Raw genomic sequence first — 25,955 nt, 5'->3', positions numbered from 1 at the left:
TGCGTTCCTTCTTGCGTTATTTTCGGCATCGATGATTTGTAAACAGTCTTTACATGACTACATCGAAAGAAATCTCATGGCGTAAATTCTAAGGATCTTTCTGGCTATTTGAGTAAGTGTAAATCACTTGTCACCTGCATGCTCAAGACATTGGCTTACAGATTAAGTTGGCAAAGTGCAATTGTAAATTAAAAGGAAACAGAACAAAATTAAAAGTGTAAGTTGTAAACGAAATTGCATAAAATATTTACGTTTTCAGTACATTAAACAAATAAGGACAAAACAGGTAGCCAAGAAACACCTGAGTGCCTCAGTTCCTTTAAGCATCTCTTTGTTTATTTACGTTTAAACTCAATTTTATGATAAAAAAATAGAAAAGTATTTCTTGAATTGCAAATTTCAATCTTAAAACTCAAGGAATCCCCAGTGTGTTGAAATATTGTAGAATAGTAAGGGATTCAAATAAATAAATTTTAAAAGTGAGTTGAGACGTTTCTTACGAAAATAATCTGAAAGGTGGCCATTCAAATATAGGCTGGACTACTCGATTCCTGATAAGAATCTGTCACTATATTCAAAATTAAATACTCATTGAAAAATGAGAATTGATACATTTCTTGGAGGGTTTGATGGCACGTAAATATTTCAGAAGTAAAATTTTTATACTAACGATCATTACAGTCGACGTTTTTTTATGTTTGAATTTTAACGGGTGTAAAATGTAAATTAACTCTTTCATTCCCAGCATTATTAAAAAATAATACTACTTTCTTGGATTTTACTAATAACCACATTTTTCTTTAAACATAATTTTCTTTTTTTTTTTAAAAAAAAAAAAAGAATATTGTTGCGCTGCTTCACTTGTTACAGCATTTTTCGTCATAATTTTTACATTCATTTGTTAGTAACTTAACTTTTTTATTAAAAAAAAATTTAAGGATTCGTTTATGAAACAAAAACTAAAATTTTATAAGTTTCTTACCTTTTAATTTAATTGCTAAATAATTTTTTCGTTAATTTTTTCATTTGCGAAATAAGGAATCGAAAGAAACTGGAAATCAAAAAAACATTTTTTTATAATTTGTTTTGGCCAGAAAAAATATTAAGATGTAAAACGGTTAAAATCTTATTATTTACATATAAATATTAAGTAATTTTTCTTATAGAAATGAAATTCATTTTTGCTTTATTTTAATTTTCTGAAGCGAATGCAAAATAATAAATAGTAATAGAAATATTTTGCCTTTTTCTTGTTTCAGTGCAGATATTATTATGTCAATAATTAATGTATCATACAAATTTGATCGAAAAGTGCAAAATTATTTACATTAAGAGCAAAACTTTCAAAAATGAAAGAAATTAAACAATAGATGCTGTTCTTCTTATAATATAAACTAATATAAAATTTAAATTTGAAGTGACAAAACTCTGTATACTTTGTGTGATCTTTGCCTTGTAAATACTTTTAAGGAAGTAACATGAAAGATTCTAAATCTAGGTATACTTAAAATTGCAACATTTAAGAAATTAAGACAAAATGAATTAAACAGAATAATTTACATAAAATATTCCACATATAAAAATCATCCACATTGCTTTTGAATATCGATTTAAGCCATACAATTGCAAGGAATTCAAGCAATTTAAACAGGGGTGATAACACCCGTATCACTTTCAACGGGATCACTTGTATGCCTACGAGTACCACCACTTGAAGAAAGAGCTCGAACAATCTTTGGATTGTATAATTTGGGATCAGATACCATGCGAACGAAGAAGCTGCGCTTGTATTTTAAACTGTGCTTGCGTTTTCTTTCTAATAAGAATACCTCATCAACAGCTTCTTCTACGTGCTCTGTAACTTCTTTCTCTTCTTCTTCCTCTTCTTCCTCTTCCTCTTCTTCCTCCTTTAAATAAATAAGAAGTTAAGCATTTGGTGTTGTTGCATTTGGTGCAAATTTTGCTTTCAATAAAGTAACAATTAGTTTCAGCTCTTTCAAGAAATGACTCGCAAAAATATTAAAAGGAGAAGCAATCAATATAATGACTTTTTAGTTAAATATAAAATAAAAATCTTACAGGAATTTCTTCTTCGAGTTTTGCCAGAAGCTCTTCTGTGAACAAAGTAATGACATCCCAAGCGTAAAGAATGTCAGCATCAGTTGCATGTTGAGCACATACACAGAATCTGATGACGTAATTACCACTCAAAGATGCCGGAACCATATGCAGTTTTCCAGATGCGTTCATAGCTGATAGGAGCTTTTGATTGAGGCTGTTAGAGCCCTAAAATGATTTCAATATTTTCTTTATTAAAGCAAAATGCTTCATCAGATGCATTCATGGCAGATAAAAGCTTTAAAAACTACTGAACACTAAAATGATTTCAATATGTTTTTAATTAAGTTAAATGTTTCATTAGCTTTTGACATGCATTCATGTCTAAAAAAAGCTTTTAAGAGTGTTCTTAAATTAATTGAAGCAAATTTTGAATTCAGTCAAATATTTTATTAATGACATCAGAATCAATCATGGCTGATCGAAGCACTTGAATAAGAATCTTAGAGCCCTAAAATGCTTTTAATATATTTTGAATGAAGTAAAAATGCACAATTATAATATTTCAGGTAACTAATATTCAGAAAAAATACATTATTCCATTTATAAATTGACAAGAAATTAAATTTGAATAAAAATCTAAATATATTTATCCTTTCACATCAAAAATGCTGTGGTGGGAGAAACAAATACAATAAGTAGTTGTAATTTTTTTAGTATTTGTTTTAATTTTTAAGAATTTTTTTTGGAATTTTTTTTAATTTCGATTTTAAAACGTAAATTCTAATTTCGAATTTTAAATGTAGAAGCAAAGGGGAGACGTCAATATAAAAGGAACAGTCAAAAACAGATTGTCCTCTGATCGGAAAAAAAAAAATTTGAAGAAAATTCGAGTGGAAAAATAGTGAAGAAATTCGCAAAAACATTTATAATTTAAGTCTGTGCCTTCAGTCGAGGAAATTATAATGCTAATCCTAGATGAACTTTGAAAAACAAAAACACGCCTTCCAAAAATGGTTTTGCTATAGTTTTAAAGCCTATCATTGATTTCCAACTTAGACTTAGTCTGCCATTTTCAAAAAAAAAAAAAAAAATACTGCTTGATGACGCCAAAGCAACTAATTTGTTCCAATATAATATTTTACATGATAAACGATTTTTACTTCAAAAATTATAGAGTAAGAAACAATAAAGTGTACGTATTTTCTGATACGCAATATTTAAGATGAGAACCTTCAAAAAAATTTCTTCATTCAAGGTAGCCCTCAAACTTAGGGAACTTATTTATTTTCACCTATATTATAATATAAGAAAAGATTTCTGCTGCCTTGTTAGAAATATCTAAACATGCGTGAAAATAAATCCTTAGAAAAATTTTATTTCATGAAAAATTACCTGACAAAATTTTGGAAATTTCGTCACCCCAAAGGGGATTGTGAAGCTGATATCCCCCTTCAGCCTCACTCTGGATCTGTAGAAATTTTGTAATATAAATTTCTAAGAACTTCGATCACTGCAAATCTTAATCATTTCTATAACTCCTATCCGAATAAGTGTTTTTGTGATTGATTATTGTACTTCAAATTGCTTTTTTCAGTCATCATTTAAATAAACACTTCAGTCCTTAGATCTATATTGATTTGATAGTGATTTAACATTTAAAAGAAACTGCTTTAAAAAATTAAGCTCTTGTAAATTATAAACCATTTTCAAAACGTATGGTCAATAAACTTGTTAAAACAAAATATGAAATTTTTCTTTTTTAATAAATATGCACATGAAAAACTAAATCATAAGTAACCCTTATATTTTTTTTAAAAAAATTAAGCTTTAAATACTGTGACTCATGCTGGAAAACAATAAACAGCTTCTTTCAGATCTTCAGCGGATTTTTTTTTAGTTATGAATCTATTAAAATGTGTGGTTCATAAAAAATATGTGAGTGAAATTAATAGTTTGAAGTGTGTTTAAGGATATTTCAGGCTGATTGATTGTTACATTTAATTGGAAAAAATTCAGAAATTAATAAACGGCTCATTATTTCCAACTATTTATTTTTATCAATTCAGAAATGGACCAGTTTATAAATAGAATAATAAAGATTTCACTGACCTTTAATCGAAAACATACTAAACCAAAATGAACTTGATTAGCAACTATGAACCTTTCATCATCTCGGACTAGACTTTCAAATTTTTTCGCTAAACGTACGTGCTGGAAAAAAATTACAAAATGTTTCAATTTTATATACGAAAAATATAGACATAAACAAAACATAGACAATTAGTTTTCAGTTCCTCTTAAAGGAAGACACCACACTAAATATTTTTATTATTTTTCAGCATTTTGTAGAAGCTTACAGTGTTTAAAATAATTTCATAAGGAGATTATAGGGAGGTAGGCATATTCTGAGAACATCAATTGCATTTCTCACAAAAACATGTTGTTGTAGTTGTAGTTCATTTACGTCGCACTAGAGCTGCACAGTGAGCTATTGGCGACGGTCTGGGAAACATCCCTGAGGATGATCCGAAGACAAGTCATCACAATTTTGATCCTCTGCAGAGGGGATGGCACCCCCGCTTCGGTAGCCGAAGTCGAGCACTTTATGGTAGAACAGTTTAACGAGGACCAATACCGCAGACCCTCGGTCCCTATGCAGACTGATCCAAGTGGTCACCCACAAGCACACTGACAGCAGCCAGTGATGCTTGACTTCGGTGATCTGCTGGAAACCGTGTCTTAATTATGAGTCCACTGCGGGACCACAAAAACATAATTATCAGTAATCTACTATCAATAATCTATCTTTTTTCGCCTGGATTGTCCGGTTGGAAGGGCGTTGGGCCCATGATCAAAAGGTCATCAGTTCGATTCCCGCTCTCCCCGAAGACTCCACGTGCAACAAATGGTAACTGATGTATGTTAAAACTGTCCAGTCATAAAGTCCTCCAAGTTCCCATAGCAAATCAATACCTCTGGGGGTACTGGATTGGAGATTGGACGTTCTCTGATTCAGGTCAAAATTACGATCTGTGGATGAATAAATGGACGAATGAATGTGACCGCCCTCTGAACCAAGCTGTGACGTGTGTGTGGCCGAAGTTGTATTCTTGGTCACTGGTGCCACTGAAAAACAAGAAACACACTATCTGCCTTAAATTGATTTGGTTTAGCCAAGCAGGGTTGCTAGTATTGGCAAGTGGCATTAGAGACAACAACTTCCCTTTTTGTTTTAATGAGATTATATCTAATTCTTACATTTTAGTAATTAAATAAAATGTTTTATACATAATAAGTAATGTTTTTATAACGTTGTTAATGATGTTTAGAATCCTTGTCAAAAACGAAATAAAAAAAACAAGTACAATACAGATGACAAATCAGTATTTAAGCGAACAAAAACGTTAGCAAAATTTGGCGAATGACTCTCGAAGAAAGCGAGACGGAACTTGGAACTTGGATGCGCTTCTTGACAACTTCTGTTTCCTCACGCAACCAAAGAGGTTTCGATGTTTTGCCATCCTCAGTATTAATTTTTTACTCATTAAGAAAATTTCGTGTAGCTGAATTCCAAAAATGGTGACAAGTACTTAACATCAAAGAACTGTTTCACTAAGTGTTCTACTACACCGAAAACAAGGATAGTTGCTTGTGCAGTAAAACACATAGAATGTCTTAAATGCAAATATAGATTGCAAATTTTATGAGAACATAAATATGAGAACATTATTATGTAACTAAAAACATACATGTATTTTATATTAGTTTATATGAATAGTTTGTCAAATCAATCTGACAGGAATATTGAAACTACTTGGCTAATAATCGACGTCAATCTATTTGTTTCATACATCAGTAGAAAGCATTGAAACTTACTTGGTATTAAATAGGCTATGACCAGTTTGTCAATTAAATTTAATGGAAGAACTCAAACTTCACCAGAACATTTCAAGTAAACAAACCGCCATCTTGGCTGCCCTATTGACACTATCTTATTTGCTTTTCAACTTCTAATAATGATCCGAAAGCATTGGTTAAACATTTAAGATATGCCCTCACATTATTTCTAGCATGAATTTCCTTAAATAGTCTAAATATACACTGATATTTCGCCAAATTTGCGGAGCTACGAAAAGCATAACCTTCTTCAACAACGAGCTACAGAGTGGTGTGAGCAATAATTTGTGTTAAGATTTCCTTATTCCATTTGAAGAGTGTAAGAACATTCGATTCTGTATTAACTTGTAATAAAGTATTCATTCACATAATTTTTAGAGTTTTTTAAGACCAGATATTACGCCACAGTTTTTATGGTGTAGCGCTGGGCATAAATATTAGTGTATGACTTCTAATGTGCATACAGTTTTGAATTTATTTTGATACGCATTTTGAAAGCACATAAAAAGAACGGTTATAATGGAATACCCAGTATATTTTTAATCTCAAGCGAATCAAGGGAAGAGACGCATACAAAATTAAAATCAGTTTGATTGTCCTACGTATGTGAGAGAGCGTGATAGATGACAATTAGAAACACTCAAATTTCATATGACAGTCAAAGTTTTTTTGTATGCTTTTAATTTCCTTTTTCTTCAATATTGGAACTTTAAATTTTAATTACCTCTCTGTTTATCCTCAGATTAATATTAATTTTAGACCCTTGACGTGTGTACTCTCTTGACTTCACATTTGACTTCAACGACATATTTCAACTGTGCTCATAACAAAATATAATCAATTAACTGGTTGATGCGTCAAGGAGTGCAGTAAAAAAGTTGTATCATTCTTTTATTTTCCCCTGTCTAACTTTTCATATCTTATTTATAAAAAATTTTTAATTACCTTTTGTTTTTAAAAATCTACTTTTAAAATTTTAAGGTTATATTAAATGTATTTTTGGCCATCATAAGACAGAGGGTATACTAAAGTATTTGTTGAATTGAACTGACCCTGCGAATAATTGAGGTTTTATTACTAATGCCAGTATATACACGTCACATCAGTCTATGTCACACGTCTTCAAGCTGTGACATGCTTTAACGTAAATAAAAAATTCAGCTAAGATTAAATCAAAATAAAATCAACAGCAATGAAAAAAAAAAGAGTTCACAAAAAGTGGGTGCATAACATAGATCTGAATTTTAAGCTCTAATATTTAAGTTTAAATTGAATTCACAGTATAAATATTTTAATAAATTTATCATTCTGTCTTTTTCTTTGTCAGCTCTTCAGCCGTTGGTGGACTTTAGTTTTCTCTACATAGAGTTCCACGTCTCTCCTTATACTTTTTTCCCAGTCTAATGACAAGAATTAACATACATTATTGCAAAAGTTTTTCATAAAATAAAAATAAAAACATTTAAAAAAGGGCCATATTTTAAGTATATAAAGTAAACAGAGTTACTGTACAACCAAAGAAAAAGATTTTAATAATGTCTAGGCGTTTTCAAATAAAAATAAGAGAATAAATTTTAAATAAAACACTAACTTAAACTATTGCTATTATAATTGTCTTATATTGTATGCTGCCCTTTACAAATAACAGCAATAGATACGTTATATTACTGTGTGAAAGATTATTGGAAATAGCAATATAGTGTTCTGATACATGCCCAAAAAAATAAAGTGCGAAAATACGATATTATTTTAACAGATATTAGATTAAAGTAAGTACTTTAATCTAATTTATCCATCTTTCAAATAATTTTTCATGTACTGAAACATTTTTTTAGATTCTTGTAAAATATTTCTATTACAAAATTCCATCTTCTTACTCGTGAATTAACTGCTACACACTCTAATAGCAATTAAGCTTATATTTAATTTATAGAATAAATTAGTAATAAATTAGTTCTCATTTAAAGCTCTACACCCTTTGGTAGGCTTTGATTTTCTCTATAGCCATACCACTCTCTATCTAGATTTCTTTTTCCAGGACAGGAATTTACATAAATTATTGGAGAAGTTTTCTATAAAACTATTTAAAGAAAAAAGACCAATATAATCTATGAAGCAAACGAAGTTTAACCAAAGAAAAAAACTTTAATAGTGTCTATAGGCTAACAAATAAAAATGATGGAATAAATTCTAAATAGAACATTTGCTTAAATCATTGCTAATATAATTGTCTCATTTGCTTCCCGTAACAATAGATAAGGCAGCAATAGATAAGTTATATTACTGCGTGAAAGATCATTAGAAAAAGGCAACGCAACGCCACGCCAAACGAACGCAACGCCAAAAGTTTTTCTCTTTAATTCATTGTTGAAAATAAAATGATGGCCAAAGAGTTCAATAAAAAAGTTATTTTAGTGTTAATTTTACTTAAATAGAAAAGTATATAACATAAGTAGTGAATATTTAATGATTATGACATATATATGAATAGAATTCAGAATCAGATGCTGTTAACGCTATTGTTATGAAAAGTGCACAAATCTGTACAATATTTTTTTTTAAATTTCACTTACCTCTCGAATATATTTCTGAAGACCTTCAACTCCGTATTTTCGAATAACAAACCACAACTTAAGAGAACGAAATCTTCGGCTTAAAGGGATACCCCAATGCTGCAAAAAAATGCATTCTTAGCGTTTAGGATTCTTTATAGCAAACAAGTTAAAGAGAAGTTATTTCAAAGACTAGTATTTAAATTATAAATAAATAGGCGAACTTGTGGAGAACGTTTATTACTTATTTTGCTCATTATTGCTTTTTTTACAGACTTTACTCAATAGTACCGGTTAATAAAACTTTTTTTAAAATTTTTATTTTAATTATATATAAACTTAATAATTTGAGTCCTCAAAATATAAGCAGTCTGAAAAATGTTGCACCCATAATTCAGTTAGAAGAGTTTTTATTCTCTTCGTTGGAGGGAATTAGCGGAAAAAAAGTTCCCCCATCTCAGTGCGGAAACTCCCTCTTTCACCCTACTCTGAAATTAATTACGGTATTCAAATGCGCCTAGAAAATAATTATATAATTTTTATTTTTTAGATGTAATTTCATGTGAATCGTAACTGTAATAAAAAATTTTGTTATTTTTTATTATAAGTTACCACTATTTATAAGTAATAATCTTAAGACTATAGAAAATCTTAATTCTAATTCGCATTGTCACAGTTTTTATAATTTGAACTGTAAAGAAGAGTTTCTAAATGTTGAACGAAAATGTGCCAAAATAGCTCCGAAATAAATATAGTCAAATTTAAGAAACCCCATGTATTCAAAATTGAAATAGAATATACTCATTCATAGTCTCAAAGGTGTTCTGGATGGTGAAATGTGTGAGAGAGATATTCATTGTCTCAATGACAGCTGGTAGGATTCGAACCAAAGGTCTCTGGGATCGTGGGATGCTGTAACCACTCTGGTCCAGGGAGAATTAGGAAACTTTATACAATCAACATACTCTTTTGCTCGATTAAAAGTTTTTAAAATATAGCGAAATAAACAAAAAATGAAACTAAAATTTCCTATCTCAAGACTTAGCTATTGGAATTATATTCTCCAAATTGCAACCCTTAATGCCATTGAAACTGGAAATTAATTTGCAACAATTGGAAATTACAACCGTAATTATAGCATCCTACTAAGAACCTAAAGGTCCTTGGTTTGTATGCTGCCGGCAGCTAACGAACATCTTTCTCACACATCCCACACTTCGCATCCCTTTTGAGAATCTTCACAAAAATGAATATATGCGGTTTCAATTTTGAATACATGGGGTTTTTTAATTCCTCCATTATTTATTTCGGAGTTATTTTTACAGATTTTTGCTCAATCTTGAGAAAACATTTTTTTCACAGTGTTTACTATTTATCCCAGGATTCCAAAATATAATTAATTTCTCAAAATGGTCACAAAGTTGAAATAAACAAAATTTTGATTAAAAAAAGTGAAATTGAGGGGGGGAGGGGCTCAAAGGGGAGAACAAGGGGAAGAACTTAAAGAGAGGCAATCACATCATTTATCGACGAGCGTAAGAGGACCGATGTTAGATATGTGGTCAATACTATATTAGTAATAGCATCGAAATAGCTGTATTAGCTGAAGTTAAAAAGTTTATTTTTATTTTATAAAATTATTAATTAATTAAATTATTTAATTATTTATTTTAAAAGTTTGGTCTCACTTGTTTCTTGCACCAAGTGCTTCAATTTCATTTTTATGAGAAGAAAAATATTTCGAGACAAACAATCATTTTTCTTTCTGATTCAGCACACTACGATACATTGCGCAGGAAACATTAAATTTAAAGTATGCACAAAAACATCTTTTACACAAGTAGATTGACTTTTTATTAATGCAATTCATTAATATACTTCATTAATATTTTCTTTATAGTAATAAAAATCTTATTTTATTATTATTTATTTTTGTGTAATTTTACTAGTAGCAATGGGCTGCTACACCAGCAAAGGACAGTTTGAATATATCTTTCACAAATAAAAATAAAAATAAAAAATTGCAAAGAAATAATTTTAAAAATTGCCTACGAAAAATAATTTTTTCAAAGACAAATAATTCGAACATAGTTATTTAGCATTTAAAAAATAAAATTTAAAATAAGGTATATAAAAAAATCTTAAGGACAGGAATGTCATACTTACTCGATAATCTATAGATTTATCTAAAAATAAGAAATAAGTTAGATTAAAAAACTGGAAGTATTTGTAATTCATTGCTTTTATCTAGATTAAATATTTATTTTTTTAGTGATATTTTTAATAACAAGAACCTATTTAGTCGTACATTTAAACTATGAAGAAAATTTTCCCCTTTTTTTGTATTTAAATAACACACATTAGAAATATGTTTTGAAAAATGTTTGTACCAATAATAGTTCTCTAAATGCACTTCAATACATCTTTTTTACCTTTCGATCAGCATTTTCAAAACTAAAAAACGATACTTTTAAGAAATAAATATTTTCTATTTTATTATATATATATATATATATATATATATATATATATATATATATATATATATATATATATATATATATATATATATATATATATATATATATATATATATATATATATATATATATATATATATATATATATATGCTGATTTTGATGCATTGAAGGAGGGTGAGCTGTTACTCAATCTAAGTAATCTATATTTTAGAAAGAACGGCAATATCACATCACTGATCCGATGACCACTGATAAAAAGACGACTTGAGCCCTGACGAAATTTCCGTCCATTATTATGTAAATTGACCTACTGAATCTGAATAGAACCCTTATTTCCCTCCATTCCCATCACTTTCTGGAGACGCTCCCTGCCTATGTTTATCCCTTTTCGATTATATTTTGGCTATAAATTGCATTTGGAAATATTATATTTATTATTAAACTTAAAATAAAATGATAACATATAATTGCAATAAATCTTCTAGACTTTCTTGTGAGGGTTTCAGGAATTTACACTCAGCCACACGGAAAAGTAAAAATACTGTAAAATTACTGTACTTGTATAGTAATAAAATTTCTGGTTTAAAAAAATAACTCCTAATTCTGGTAATAAAACCAAAATATGCTGTATTTATACCATCCATTGGTAATTTCCTTTTCGTACTGTAACAGTTTATCAGAAATTTTGGTTTTGAAAATCATTGTTCTTACTATCCCACATTTAGTAATATTGAGAAGTAAATTTTACCGAATAAATGGAATTTATTCCATGATCTAAGGTACCTTGGTAAAATTACGAAATGTTGCCATGTTTACTACCAAACAGCATGGTAATAAAACCATATTTTATTGTTAATTTTTTAATGTCATTACCAATTATTACCAATAATTATCAAAAATTACCGTACCATTGAGCCAGAAACAGGGTAAACTCTTCCATATTCTGGAAGTTTTAACAATGCTTTTTCTCTCAATGCCCTTTTAACCATAATTATGACTCTATACTCGTAGTGTTTGAGTAAAAGAAAAAGCCTGGAATGTTCATAAAATAAAAATAAAAATATTAATTAAATATCATAAAATAGCAATCTATATAGTTTTTTTTCTTACAGTTTAAGGAGGAAAACATCCCAAATCATCCTTCTTATCAAAAATATCCAATGTTCTTCCCAAAATATATATATCGGCTAAAATATTTCTTTAGCCAAATCCAAATCTAATTCATGGAATTCATGAAGCTGTTGTAAGGTGATAAACACGAGGATTGGAGCATTTTCAGAAAATAAGGGTCATAATCCAATTAAAATTTTTATAATAGCCACCGTACTAGCCATCCTTAACATGCATTTTTTGAAGTATTATCAAAATTTAAGACAAAAAATAATGCACCTAAGCAAATACTTTACAAATAAATCTTTGATATAGAAAGTTAAAAAAAATTACTCAAAATTTTAAAAATTCTAAGTAAAAAGTTAGGAAGAAAACCAGTTTGATTAGCCTATTAACTTAAGGGTGTTTCTATTGAACTAATTTCAACTCGCCCTTGATACCTCCAGCGATCAAACAGGGTTTCATTTTTTTCACTCCCATCCGCTTTATTTCTACTTTTAAATATTAATTTGCGACTCTCAATATATATATATATATATATATATATATATATATATATATATATATATATATATATATATATATATATATATATATATATATATATATATATATATATATATATATATATATATATATATATATATATATATATATATATATATATATATATATATATATATATGTAAAAATTTGCTTGTGAACACCGTATATTATGGATTTTGCATAAATTGATGATATTTAATTGTAGATATAATTATTTACAACTTAGGTTGGCTTGACTCCACTTGTATTCTAAAGGGAAAAAATTACAAGGAGATTCATCTTAGCGTTTATAGGGCAAGTAGGGTATAAAATAAGGAATTGAGAAACTCATGGTCAGAAATGTCGCTGTACGCTATTAAGGGTGTTCTCCTACTATGGACTGGCTGTTCGGGAGCATTTGTACCGGTATTTTATTTATCTAAATTATCCTAATCTTAAATTTCTTGATAATTGATGTAAAATTTAGTTATTTTGTAGTAGTTTATTGATTTGAAGCCTAACTAACATTTAAGGTGACAAATCAATTAATTAGGATGAAACATGTATTATAAGCTTATTAAAATGCAATTTTTGACCGTAATCATAAGAACAAACGAGCCGTGATGGCTCAGAGGATGTGATAGAACATTCGCCTTCCAATGAGGTGAACCGGGCTTGAATCCCAGCAATGGCTGGTAGATACGAATTCCGTATCCGTCTTGCACCGACCACAGAGCTCGCGCAAAATATCCTCAGTGGTAGACGGATCATGGCTTAGAATCCCTTTGCCGTCAGACTAACCGTGGAATGTTTTGGTGATTTTCCTTTCCATGTAACGTAAATGCGGGTTAGTTCCATCAAAAAGTCCTCCACGAAGGCGAATTTCTCCCAATACTTGATCCAGGAGTTCCTTTGTCTCCTGGATTAGGTTCAAAATTACAAGGCTGCGGAGATGTACACTAGTAGTCGTAAACCCTAAAGAATTGGGTCTGTTGTTCAACGACGGTAATAAAAGTAAATAAAATCAATAGGAAAAGATGAAATTAATATTTATATGATTGAAAATACCGGTTTAAATGACTCATGAGACGAACCCTTCCATATGCATCGCATGATAAACTTTCAGCTATGGGTTGCTCCGCAACGTGATTCCCAATTCTTATGACGCATTCTACCAGGTTTATAATACCAGGTTTGTCTACCAGGTTTATGCGTCCAGGTGTTGTTATCTCTCTCTACCTCAAATCATCAGTACAAACAAAACAGTTCAAGTATAAGTACGAACCGCGAACTGTTTTGCCCTACTCACTGTTTGCCCCGCGTACTGTTTTGCACTGACTTCGAATTGAAGATACAACACCTTCTTGTTTAGGGCCAGCAGTATTGTTCACAGCATTAGAAGAATTCTGGTATCTTAAATTGCAATTAATTCATATAAGAAATCTAAGGATTTTGTCTTCTTGAGAAATAAAAAAAATACCTTATTTACTAGAATTCATAGAAATTGAACACTTTTGAAGTAGTTTATTTTAGTTTCATTGAAAGATGTAACAAAAAAGAAATATATCAGAATGTTTATTGAAGCGAAATATTTTAATTGTTTCAATTTGAAACGCATTGCTTTCAACAAAATTTGAGTATAGCAATGGGAAAACAGTTTCAAAAAGTTAAGCTATCATTAAAAGTTATTTATTACCAATCAAAAGCATTAAAAATGAGAAATGTGAAGAATTTTGCAAAAGAATAGAAAACATACTTTTTTAATAATAATAAAAAACTTGCCTGAAAAACTATGCTGTAGGTATAAAGGATCTACTACCAAAGCTTGCGTCAACTTGAAACGATCTTTTACCCCTGAAATAATCATTATGCATATTGAATATATTATTTAAGACGAACATCGAAAATTTATTAAAAGTATTACTTACCACATGATAGAACAGTCAAAATTCACTAACATCCACTTATTTGGATTCATGTTAAAAGACATGGCATACTGAAATAAATTAACTATAATCACGCAAGTGCATTTATTAAAACAATTTTAAAGACACTAATTTTAAATCTAGTCACACTAGTTTCATTATTAGTGAAATTTAACCATCAGATCAAATTTTTAAGTGAAACATAGCCATCGCACTAGTGTTTCTAATGAGAGACTAGTGTCGTGAGTAAATTTCAATTAAATTATTCTAATAATTGACTATAATGAATACTTATTACGCTACTATGATGGATCAGTTTCAATCAAAAGATTATTATTGTCTTCTGTAATACTTTTCAAATTTTCCAAAACTAGCGATGAATACACGAAGAAAAAAATTCTGGTAAAATTACTGTTACATTTCTGGTAAAGGAAAAACCTCAATTCTACTAATAAATGAAAATATACGGTTTTTAAACAATTCATTTGGTAATTTTTCCCGTTAGTATGGTAAAGGTTACCGGAAATTCTGGCTTTTAAAATTATAGTTCCTATTACCCCACATTTACTAAAAATTAAAAACCGAAAAGTAAATTTAACCGAATAAATGGTTTTTATGCCTTACACAAGTGTATCATGAAAAAATCACCAAACCTTACCACATTACCAAATTTCATCACATATTATAAAACTATTCTTATTACCACACATTCAACAAAACTGAAAAGTAATTTTTACCGAATAAATGGTTTTTACGCCATGCTCTAAGGCAGGGGTTGACAAACTTTTTTGATCATCGACCCCTACATAATTTTTCGAAATCTCCATCGACCCCCATAAAAGTAATTTTCTGTTAATTAAGATAAAACTCTATTAGATACTGTGTTTGTACATTTATTTTATGATTTCAAACATTAAAGTAATAAAACATTGTGCAACAATAGTTTTATGAAAAATATATTAATGTTGAAATTTAAATACCTTAATATTTATTAAATAATAAGTAATTATAAATAAGTAGAAATAATAAGTAAAGTAACTGTGGATTTATTGCTTCTTAATCAATGACATGGGTGTGCCTGGTGCTTTTTTTTTTTTTTTTTTTTTTGCAAGGTTCGTTATATTGGGTTCAAAATTGGTCAATTGTAATCTTAAATCCCCTCGAAACTTCACATTTAATTTATTTCTGTTCTTAGTTAAGATTGAATTTGCGTGAGTGAAACCGGCTTCAACCATATAGGTAATAACTCAGCTATCATAAATGGCTGAGCTATTTCGTAAAGTCTGACATATTTTTGCATTATATTTATATTTGTCCAAAATTTGCTTATAGTTAAATTTTTAAAAAGCGTCTTTGCTTCAAATCCCCATAATAATTCAGCAAGCTCATCTTGCAGGTTGATGTCCGCATTTTCAATTTGAACAGAAAACGGCACAATAATCCAATCAGGGATGTCAATGTTTTCCAAATCAACAAAACGCAGTTTAAAATGTCGCTCAATTTTTGAAGATTACCAGTATATATTTCCAAGTCTTCTTCTTTTATTTTTAATTGTCACATATCTGAGAAACACTGATAATCCTTCGACCCTTCCGGTTCGGATCGACCCCCATTCGACCCCCTGGCTCAGATTGACCCCCACTTATGTCAAATAGACCCCTGGGGGTCTATATAGACCACTTTGGCGATCTCTGCTCTAAGGCATCATGATGAAATCACCAAATTTCACAACATTTGCTATCTAACAGCATGGTAATAAAACCATATTTTTTTTGTTAATTTTACTAAATCATTACCAAAGTGCTTAAGTAAAAGACTCCGGTCTTTTTTGGTGCTCTCATAGAACCTAAATTTTATCATATTCTGGTAGTCTTGAACATACTTTTTTCTCAGGTTAATACAAACATAAATAATTTATAATTAATTTACTAAAATGAATACAATTAACCTCTTAAAATGTGTCATTACTAATGACATGAGGTAAAAAGAATACAATGATAGAAAAACATACTTCTATGCCCCTTAATAGGTGTTGAAATTCAGGACATATTAAGGCGCTTCCTGCATATGCTGCATCCACGTGTAACCAAACCCCAAATCTTTCACAAACTGGACCAATTTCAAAAATTGGATCAAATGAACAGCAAGATGTCGTTCCTAATGTTGCTGCTACCTGAAAAATACACAAATTTTAATATTTCACGAAATAAAACTTTTCTGTTACTTTTGTTTCATTTCTCAGTGGAAACAATGGCGCTGAGTAGCAGTACCTACTAAACGAGCCTTTGGGAGAGTTCAATAATTTTTTTCCTTTTTAGCTAAATTTTGCAAATTCTAACATCTCTATATTTTCGTTAGATTTTTAAAAATATGCTTTGCAATTTATAAAAAAAATCGAAGGAATTTAGTGTTTTCTGTAAGCTCCTTCCTTTTCGGTAAAAATAAGCAAAAGGAAAACTTGCTCCCGTAGATATTTAATAATATTTTAATGAGCCTGAACACATTTTTTTCTACCGAAGCTCCTAGTTTACTTGAGATGGATAAAAGAACGACATACTTGCATGCAGTTAAGTTTAACTTCTAAAATGTGACTTTTTTGTGTCTTAAGAAGTTTCTCGACTGCACAATAAAGAGAAAATTGTCTGTTCCATGGAAGCCGGTATATTAAAGGGGTATGTAACATTTTTACGAAAATATGTTTTTTGTTGGTGTTGGAATATCAATCACCGATTATCGAATACCGAGTAATTTTCTAGGCTGCCTAAAGAAGAGAATCCAACAATTTGGAAATAATTAAAACAATCTTTCCAGAATCGACGCAGTTTTAATAGCTTTTCTTGAAAGTGCAGATCTGTAACATACCCCCTTTTTAACACTGACCTCTTCAATTAGGAAATAATATCAAATTAAAATAAAGTAACCGGCAAAGTTTCTCCGGTTTATGATAGTAAAAATTTTTTACTTTGCCTATAATTAAAGTATTCCTAGAGAAATTAAACAATATTTCGTTTTTAATTCGAACACTAGCAAATTAGAAACATATTAGAAACATAATAATATGAAACATTTTTAATTAATTTTTAGAACCTTTTTTTTTTTTTTTTGGTTTCAGAAATGCCCGAAACGAAAAAAAAGAAACTGATAAATGACGAAGTGAAGAGATACTTTCTTTCCTTAACTATAACTGTAATATTTAAAATCTTACGGGTTTTTCCTTTGCCAAACATTTAAATTTTTGAATTATCAGATAGCTGGTCAACAATTTAAATAAACTTTTGAATAAAAACATTACATGAAAAAAAATTCTGGTAAAATTAAAGTTTGATGACATGCGTTAATGACATTTCTGGTATAAAAAACAACACATTTCTTGTTAATAAAACCAAAATATATAGAATTTAAGCAATTCATTAGACATTTTTCTGTTCACATGGTAACGGTTTACCGGAAATTTTGGTTCTTAAAATTATAGTTTTAATTAGCAATCATTTAATAAAAAATACAAAACTGAGAAGCGAATTTAACCGAATAAATGTATTTCATGTTATACTCTAAAGTATCTTGGTAAATTTATTAAATTTTACCACATTTTCACGGATTATAAAACCATATTTTATTGTTGATTTTATCAAAACCACTGTCAGAATGCTTTGATAAAAATTACCGATCTGTTTGGTGTTCCAGTAGAGCCAGAAACACGGTAAATTCTACCATATTCTGGTAGCTTTGAGCACATTTTTTTCTCAGAATAGCGTTAAAGAAGTATATTTAAAATGACATGTTGTTATATAATATGTAATAGAGAAAGATAAAATGACTATTGATGCATTTGTCTTAATAATTCACTTTACAGTATGTGTGTATTTTGCATGATATGAATGCAATTAACAAAACTTTGATCGAAAATTTTCAATTTTGATAATCGAACTTAAAGATTTTCGTACCTTTAATTATGTGACCCATGTTTAATGTAGAAATGCTTGAAAGCAATTCGAAACTCTACTTGAATAATGATTTGAGATATCTATTTCACAAGTTTTTGAAGAAAGGGGAAAAAAACTGGTGTGTATAAAATTTACCGAGCAGTAGCAATATTGTTTAGCATTTTTTTTTTATTTGAATTTCGAACCAGTTAGTAAGTATTAATTTTGATATGCTTTAACCATATCTAAGTTAAAATTGATAGTTATGGGCTGCTCTATGCAAAACTTATTGAGTTAAAAATGCTGCAAGCTGTATGGTAAGCACTAACAGACAAAGAACTTACTTTTTAAAAATAAGGTAGGTTTTGCTTTTAAATACTATTCCCTTTCAGCTTGTATGGGATTCAAGTTTTACAAGGAGTATATAAACATGTAGAAAATAGTCAATAAGTGAAGAGAATTATTTAATACTTACAAAGAAAGGTTTGAGTCCCATATTTTTATCTTCCTAAAAAATACGAGAAGTTTTTCAGAAATTCAAAAGGACTAGTTTAAAGATGAAAAACAAAAATAATATAAAAATTACCTCCATAGCTTTAGCTAAAGTTGTGCCTCGAAGTTTAAAATTTTCATCTGTATCAAGAATTCTTAATTTCACAAAACCTATCATGGCTGCTTTTTCTACACTGGAATGAGCCTAAATTATTCGAAATAAAATTAATATTTTTCCAGAAACTTCTTATGTATTTAGCTGCATAATAAAAATGTAATGCTTATTGTGAAAAAGTGATCGCAGTCACAATATTTTTTAAAATCAATTGTTTTCTCATTTTTAGGTTTTAGATTTTACGTGTTGAATACAATATTTTCTTCGGGAAAATTTGCCATTGACCCACCTATGGTAATCATAGAAATTTATACAAATGTCAGCACAGGCCTATGGTAATCATAGAAATTTATATGGCATTCATATGGCAAGACACCATAAACCTATGATAACCACAGAAATTTGTATGGTATTATATGGCGGAACACCGCAACATAGTAGCATGCTTAAAGAGAAGTATAGACGTAAAGCAAAATAATAGGCACACATTATACGCATGCGTCATTTATATGAGAGAGTGGACATGGTCGCCGAAACAGGCGTGTTCCAGCTCTAATAATCTAGCTCAATTCTGCGTAAATTAAACCAATCCAACAAGAAACAATGGTACTTTTCAATTAAGTTCGCTCATCTCATGGAAATTTGTAGTTATTTAAAATTATTTGCTATTATTTTCACAAAAAAAAACATCATTTCAACTTGTAAAATTTCTCCTGCCGTCAAGTCGGTGGCAAGGCAAGTGTGACACCGATACCTCGTCAGAGTGCTAATCCGGCTAAAAAAAGTTTATTATTATTATTATTATTATTTTGTTGATAATTTTCGTACTCTGTCATTTTAATTTTTAATCGATTTTCAAATTTCTTGAATCAATATCCTTCTATTTTCGACAACTTTTTTTCTGATTTTTTGAACTTGGTCACTTTAATGAAAAAAACTTGGTTTAGAATTGAATTGATTTCAGAAAAATCATTCAAAACCAAATTAACTCTGCTGCAACAATGTTGTGCGAATTGCGCTTATGTCAAATGTTATATTTTCTGCTCTTCGATATATAATGATTTTCATAATAATTATAATGATGATTATAGTGATGATATATGATGATATTTCTGCTCAATCTGTTATATAATGATTAATTTTTAATAAATGAAAAGTAAACATCAAACAAATCTGTGAGTCCATTCCAATTTATTTTTCTAGTTACTCATATTGCCTTAATTATTTTCCAAGTAATTTTTGCCGTAAAGACTAGAATTATCTGAGTGTTGTCCGGTAAGGGTCTTTCATTTTCATACAATAATTATTGATGTTTTTTCTTATATGTTAAATTACTTAATCTCTCGACTTTATTTATCTTTTTCAAACATTCTTGTGAAAGTGATCCAAAAGCTCACTGTAATTTAATAATCCTTGTTTATTGTCTATGCTTAAATTCGCCTATGTGTAATTGAATGATAATATACCATAGAGTTGTGGAGAAATGTTGCCACAGTTTTATGGCTATGATAAAATTTGCTATGTAAAAAAAAATGCAATAGGATATGTCAATATGTTTTTACCTATGGTACAATTTTACACTTCTTTTCCCATATTCTTTTGCCAATATTACAATTTTACTATTCTTTTGCCTATGGTAAAAATTTGCCATACGCATGTGGGAAAAATTCACTATACGCATATTGAAAAATTTTGCCAGACGTTTATGATGGCAAAAGTGAATGGTAAAATTTCTCCATAGGCAAAACTCCAGATATAGATATAGCTTTTTCATGGCAAATATATGCCTTATGGTATTTTTTACGGCAAAGTTTCCGAAATCAAGTCAAGAAAGCACCACAATTAATAAAAATATGTATCGAATATGTTAAACTCTAAAATTATACTGTTTAATGTAACATCTCTTTTGCTTATTACTATTTCAATAGTATTTCTGAATACCTTATTGATTCAAATTATTAGTTCTATAATTAGATAGAAAAATCATTTATAATATCTAGATTCAAATAATTAGATGAATAGAATACCTCTTTTGAACAATATGCCATGAGTGAAGAGAGCAATACACCTTCTTCTACAAAAGGTTTTTCTTCTTTTAGAGCTTTAATTGCAGAATGGCGGGCGGCTAATAAATTAACTAAAATACAATCACTAGCTGAACCCTGAAATAAGAATACCATATTTTAATCATTTTTTATGGTCCATCCTGACGCTAATTTACTTCATTTTCTTTATTATGCATTTTTCTCTACTGCTCAAAATTGCATAACAGTGCATTTTTCGAAACTCAGTTTTAATAAAGTAAAGAATATTTCAAAAACACATTAAACAACTGAAAATAAATTATAATTAGACAAAATTGCTTCGTATAATGTTAGAAAAAAGTTTGTTAAGACAAAGTTTCATTAAAACCAAAACTTTTCAGAATTGCTTATAAACCTGATTAAAAGGAAAAACTAATAATGTAAAAAATTCCGGATCAAATTACTGTATAAAGTACTAGTAGTATTGGTACATCATCCGCAAAATTCATCTTAGAGTAGAATCTGTTTGTACTGGAAAATATTATACCGTAATTTTTACAGTAATATTTATTTAATTAGAGTGATTCAGTGGATTTATTGTAATTATTACAATAAAAATTACGGTATATCAGATTTCTTGTTCCTTAACCTGTTCCGGTAAAAATGGATTTTTCGGTAAAAAGAAATTCTGGTACTTTTAACAGTAATTTGATCTAGAATTTTGTACAGTGAAGGAGAGATTGCGTATGGATAAGGTCGGGGACGAGCAGTACACTACGCTCGCATGAATTCCAGGAAATATGCAGAAGACAAAAACGGAACACATTAATAACTTTTGATCTAGTAATCTGATTGCCACGTACTAAAATGCAATCTAAAAAGTTCTAGATGCTTAACTTAAATATGCTAAATACTTAGAGCAGATAATATTTTAAGTTAAAGAAATCAGATACGAAAACGTACTTCTAAATATACCGGTATTTCGATCCTCAAATTGTGGAGGTCAGTCAATCGAGAAAATAGAATTCCAATATTTTTGTCCAATATTTAATAATGTCCTAGTTATTTTCACCTTTTGTAAATTTTGCCGTGTCAAAGTAGTATTTTTAAATTTATTTCTCACAAGCTATTTGACCGGTTTTCTTCAAATTTTAATTTTTGTCATTTAAAATTACGTAGATTAAATTTGTTTAAATACTTGTATACCCTAATTTAATTATTAAATAATAAAAAGTAATGAGTAAATATAAAAATTTTTTGCATGGAATTTTCTTTGGTTAAATGATTTCTACACTTGTTTACAAAAAACAAGATTTACAAGTTCTCTGCTGGAGTGCTTACTTGTATGGGCAAGCTAAGTGTTATAGTGTCAAGTATTGTTGCTTTATTTTGCTGTCTCATTGATCTTTTTTAGTTCATCTTCTCAAATTCTAAAAAATGATGGTAATGTAAAAATATTTGAAGATTAAGCAATGTCTTATAAACTACGAATCTTTAGTATAACGGTGTGTTCAATAACAATATTTTCTATGTTTAAATAAAAGGCGCGTTTTTATAATACACACTCACGTTCGAACCCTCTCTGATCAAAGTGTGCAAAAGAGCTCACTTGGTTTAATTACTGCTGTCGTTATATCAATTTAAAGCATAACAACAAAATAAAAATAAATAAACGCATTATTCATGGATTGTTTAGCAAGAAATTAATATTTATATTTGTTTTTAAATAAACAAGTTAAGCGAAAATTTTTTACATGAAATTATCACAATTAAATTTATAAAATAGAAATTATCACAATTAAATTTATAAAATAGAAAATAGAAAATATTTTTTTAAGATTTTCCAGATAACAATTAACTTTTTGACAACAGCAACTTTATTTAACAAATAAACTAAAAATAATGCAAATAAGAAAAACATATTCATGACCAAGTGAAGGATCTTATGATTGTAATTGAGAAATTACAATAATATAATATACAATAATATTATACGCAATACAATCTAATAATATTGTATTACATATAATATATTGTGAAACCCTATTGTATATATAGTACAATAATGCAAAATATAATAATGTTTTATCAAATAAACATTAAAAATATGAATAATAATATGTTAAAAATAAATAAATATACACATACAGTACATGATTGGGCGAAAAGGTAAAAAATTACATCTGCTGTACGCTGCTAAAGCTAGCTAATATCTTAATCAGCATATCATAAAACAAGTCAATTTTTAAAAAAAAAATTATATATATACGTATTAGATATTTTTTAAATTTCTGAGAGAAATCCGGAAACGTAAGCACCTGTCACACAAAGTTAAAGTTATCCTTAACATTCATTTCCGAAGTAATTCTTATGAAGTTTATCTATATTTTATTAAATTGTTAAAATAAAAAATATTTGTTCCTTTTTTCAAAAAAAAAAAAACGAAATCTTACGCATTCCTTGCACGCTGTAAGAGTCAACTTCATCTGTCTCCATAGCGATTCCTATCAATTTATTTTTACTATAGTTAATTTCTAATTAATCTGCTAAAAAAGCTTAGTTATCGATTTATGAGTATCTTATTGAATCAGTAAAATAATAAATATTTGATTTTTCCTTATATTCCAGAGAGAAAAAAATAAATTTTTCACTCATGATTTGTAATTCGATACATTTACACTATATTACTGAATTTTAACACAATTGACTGCTTTTGTAAATAAAATATTTTACGCTAATATTTAATGTATTTCCTCCAAAATAATACTTTTATTATACAATTTTTCTATAATTCTTCATTTTTAATCTGAACTTTCCATAACTTTTTAATAAAGTATTTCTCACAAAACAACGATCTTATAATTGCCAATGCATGATATTTCTTCCAGGAAGAAAAAAACATTGAACTCCTAACAACTCCAAATAAAGTAACAAAAAATCTTCCCTGCCATTCATAGATATCATAAAATAAGATGTCTGTAATATATAATCTCCCTTAAGCAAGTGCATTTTATAATTCCAGTGAAATAAATATGATTCTATCGATCCATTCTAGGAATTTCTATTCTAAGTTTATTAAATTCCTCTGACATTCAGAGGAGGGTCGGTGAGTGGGGTGCTCTCCTCTTTATAATCAGGTAAAAGCTGACAAAAAGTGCCTCCTAAATTAGAAATAAATAAATCATTCCTCTTCTTATTAGAGAATTCGAGCATTCTAAAAGCTAGAGAGATCCGTAATTTAACGGAATAGTTAAATTGTAACTAGTATGTTATTTAGACGTTTAAAAGAAAGACTTTAAGTAAAAACTCACTATTTACATATTTATTACATAACGAAATTTGTGGAATTAACTATATAGATATGCTTAGAAAATAAGTATTTTGATGCCTTAAATTATAAAAATGCTATTTTTGGCACGATGCCTGAATCAGTAAAGCAAAAAATATTGGTTTGATTAAAAATCCCTGTATTATTTGACGTAAGGAAAGATTTTTAATAATTAACTTGCTGCAAATTGTGTTTTTTAAGTGTTTTAAAAATATTTACATTAAAAAAAACTAACAACATATGTATTCCATAAAGATTTACGTAAAATTAACTATTAACATATGCTTCGAAAAAATCATGTTGAGAGCATAAATTATTAGCATGCTTTTTTTTTTCTTTTTTTTTGGTAAGCTGTTTTTATTAACATGGCAAAAAAATGGCTTGATTGCAAATCCCAATGGTATTTTACGTAAAAAAAGGTTTAATAGTAATCTTGCAGCAAGTATACTTTTTTCAAAGTTTTTAAAAATTTTTACATTTGAAAAAAAATTATAACATATTTATTCCATGAAGATATATATGGAATTAACTACGAAAATTGTTTTGAAAATAGCATGCTAATGGGTAAAATTATTTGCATGCCATTTTTAGAGTGACGTGTGAACTTGTATAGGAAATAAATGTTTTGATTACAAATCCTTGTGTTATTTTATAGAGAAGTAAAGCGTAATAGTTGTATGGTAACATGTATGTTTTTTAGATGAATTGAGAAAGATATCTTTACATATTATAAAGAAAATAAAACTTTCAAAATCTTTATCCCATAAGGAATTATATGGAATTAACTATTAGAATATGGTTCGTAAATAACATGATGATGGAATAAACTATTATATTATTGTTTTCGATCGTATATTTCAAACTCTCTTTTATTGCTTTTTGTAATAAAATCTAATAGTTAAATTGTGTCAAGTATATTATTTGAGCTAATTTGAAAAAGATAAGTTTATTCTTTGTGAAAGAAAAAACTTGTAACATAATTATTTTATAAAGAAAGGCGAGGAATGAACTATGAATATATCTTTCGTATAGAAAATATTGATGAAAGAAACTATTAATATTTTATGTTGAAAACAACATTTGGACCAGTAGAGTGAAATAGGTTTTGATTACAAAACCGTGTATTACTAACAAGAGAATAAAATAAAATGGAAGAAAAATTTAAAATTAAAGTAAATAAATTAATACAAAAACTATAAAAGCATTTCTTCGATAAATATTTTTTGCATATTCAACTAGTTATTTATGGGTCATTCTCACAAAAAGGTAATTTTTTAAGTCCCTTTGTAATAAATATTAGGAAATACAGCAGATTTCTTAATATTTTTCTTCATCATTTTTCGTAAAGTCCTAACAAGCAAATCATATGCATTTCTGTGTATTTAATGTGTGTATATTCTAAATGTATTTAATATTTCATTCTTATTTTTTAATAAACATAACTTCAAAAAAACATAGCTTAATAAAAAGAACTGCCCTATTTTTCGTTTTTGTCTCCTCCGTGGACGTCCCCTCCATGGAC

At 28.6% G+C, this 25,955-nt stretch overlaps 1 protein-coding gene across 1 annotated transcript in view; it reads right to left on the bottom strand.

The window, feature by feature from the left end:
- Positions 1-810: 810 nt before the first annotated feature.
- LOC107448396 (aromatic-L-amino-acid decarboxylase-like) overlaps positions 811-25,955 on the bottom strand; it is a 101,523-nt gene continuing 76,378 nt past the window's right edge. The window contains exons 7-17 of the mRNA XM_087154716.1: positions 21,109-21,243; positions 19,061-19,171; positions 18,950-18,982; positions 16,563-16,724; positions 14,556-14,622; positions 14,409-14,480; positions 10,677-10,696; positions 8,532-8,630; positions 4,171-4,272; positions 2,080-2,286; positions 811-1,907 (exon numbers count right to left, since the gene is read on the bottom strand). Of these exons, the coding sequence (XP_087010842.1) occupies positions 1,644-1,907; positions 2,080-2,286; positions 4,171-4,272; positions 8,532-8,630; positions 10,677-10,696; positions 14,409-14,480; positions 14,556-14,622; positions 16,563-16,724; positions 18,950-18,982; positions 19,061-19,171; positions 21,109-21,243 (1,272 nt within the window). The 3' untranslated portion in view covers positions 811-1,643. The remainder of the gene's footprint in view (positions 1,908-2,079; positions 2,287-4,170; positions 4,273-8,531; positions 8,631-10,676; positions 10,697-14,408; positions 14,481-14,555; positions 14,623-16,562; positions 16,725-18,949; positions 18,983-19,060; positions 19,172-21,108; positions 21,244-25,955) is intronic.

The sequence above is a fragment of the Parasteatoda tepidariorum genome, chromosome 11, assembly GCF_982258835.1.
Source record: "Parasteatoda tepidariorum strain Cologne lab strain chromosome 11, Ptep-v5.0, whole genome shotgun sequence".
Taxonomy (NCBI): domain Eukaryota; kingdom Metazoa; phylum Arthropoda; class Arachnida; order Araneae; family Theridiidae; genus Parasteatoda; species Parasteatoda tepidariorum.
The sequence above is the reverse complement of the archived record's forward strand: the minus strand, read 5'-3'. Positions and strand labels throughout refer to the sequence as shown.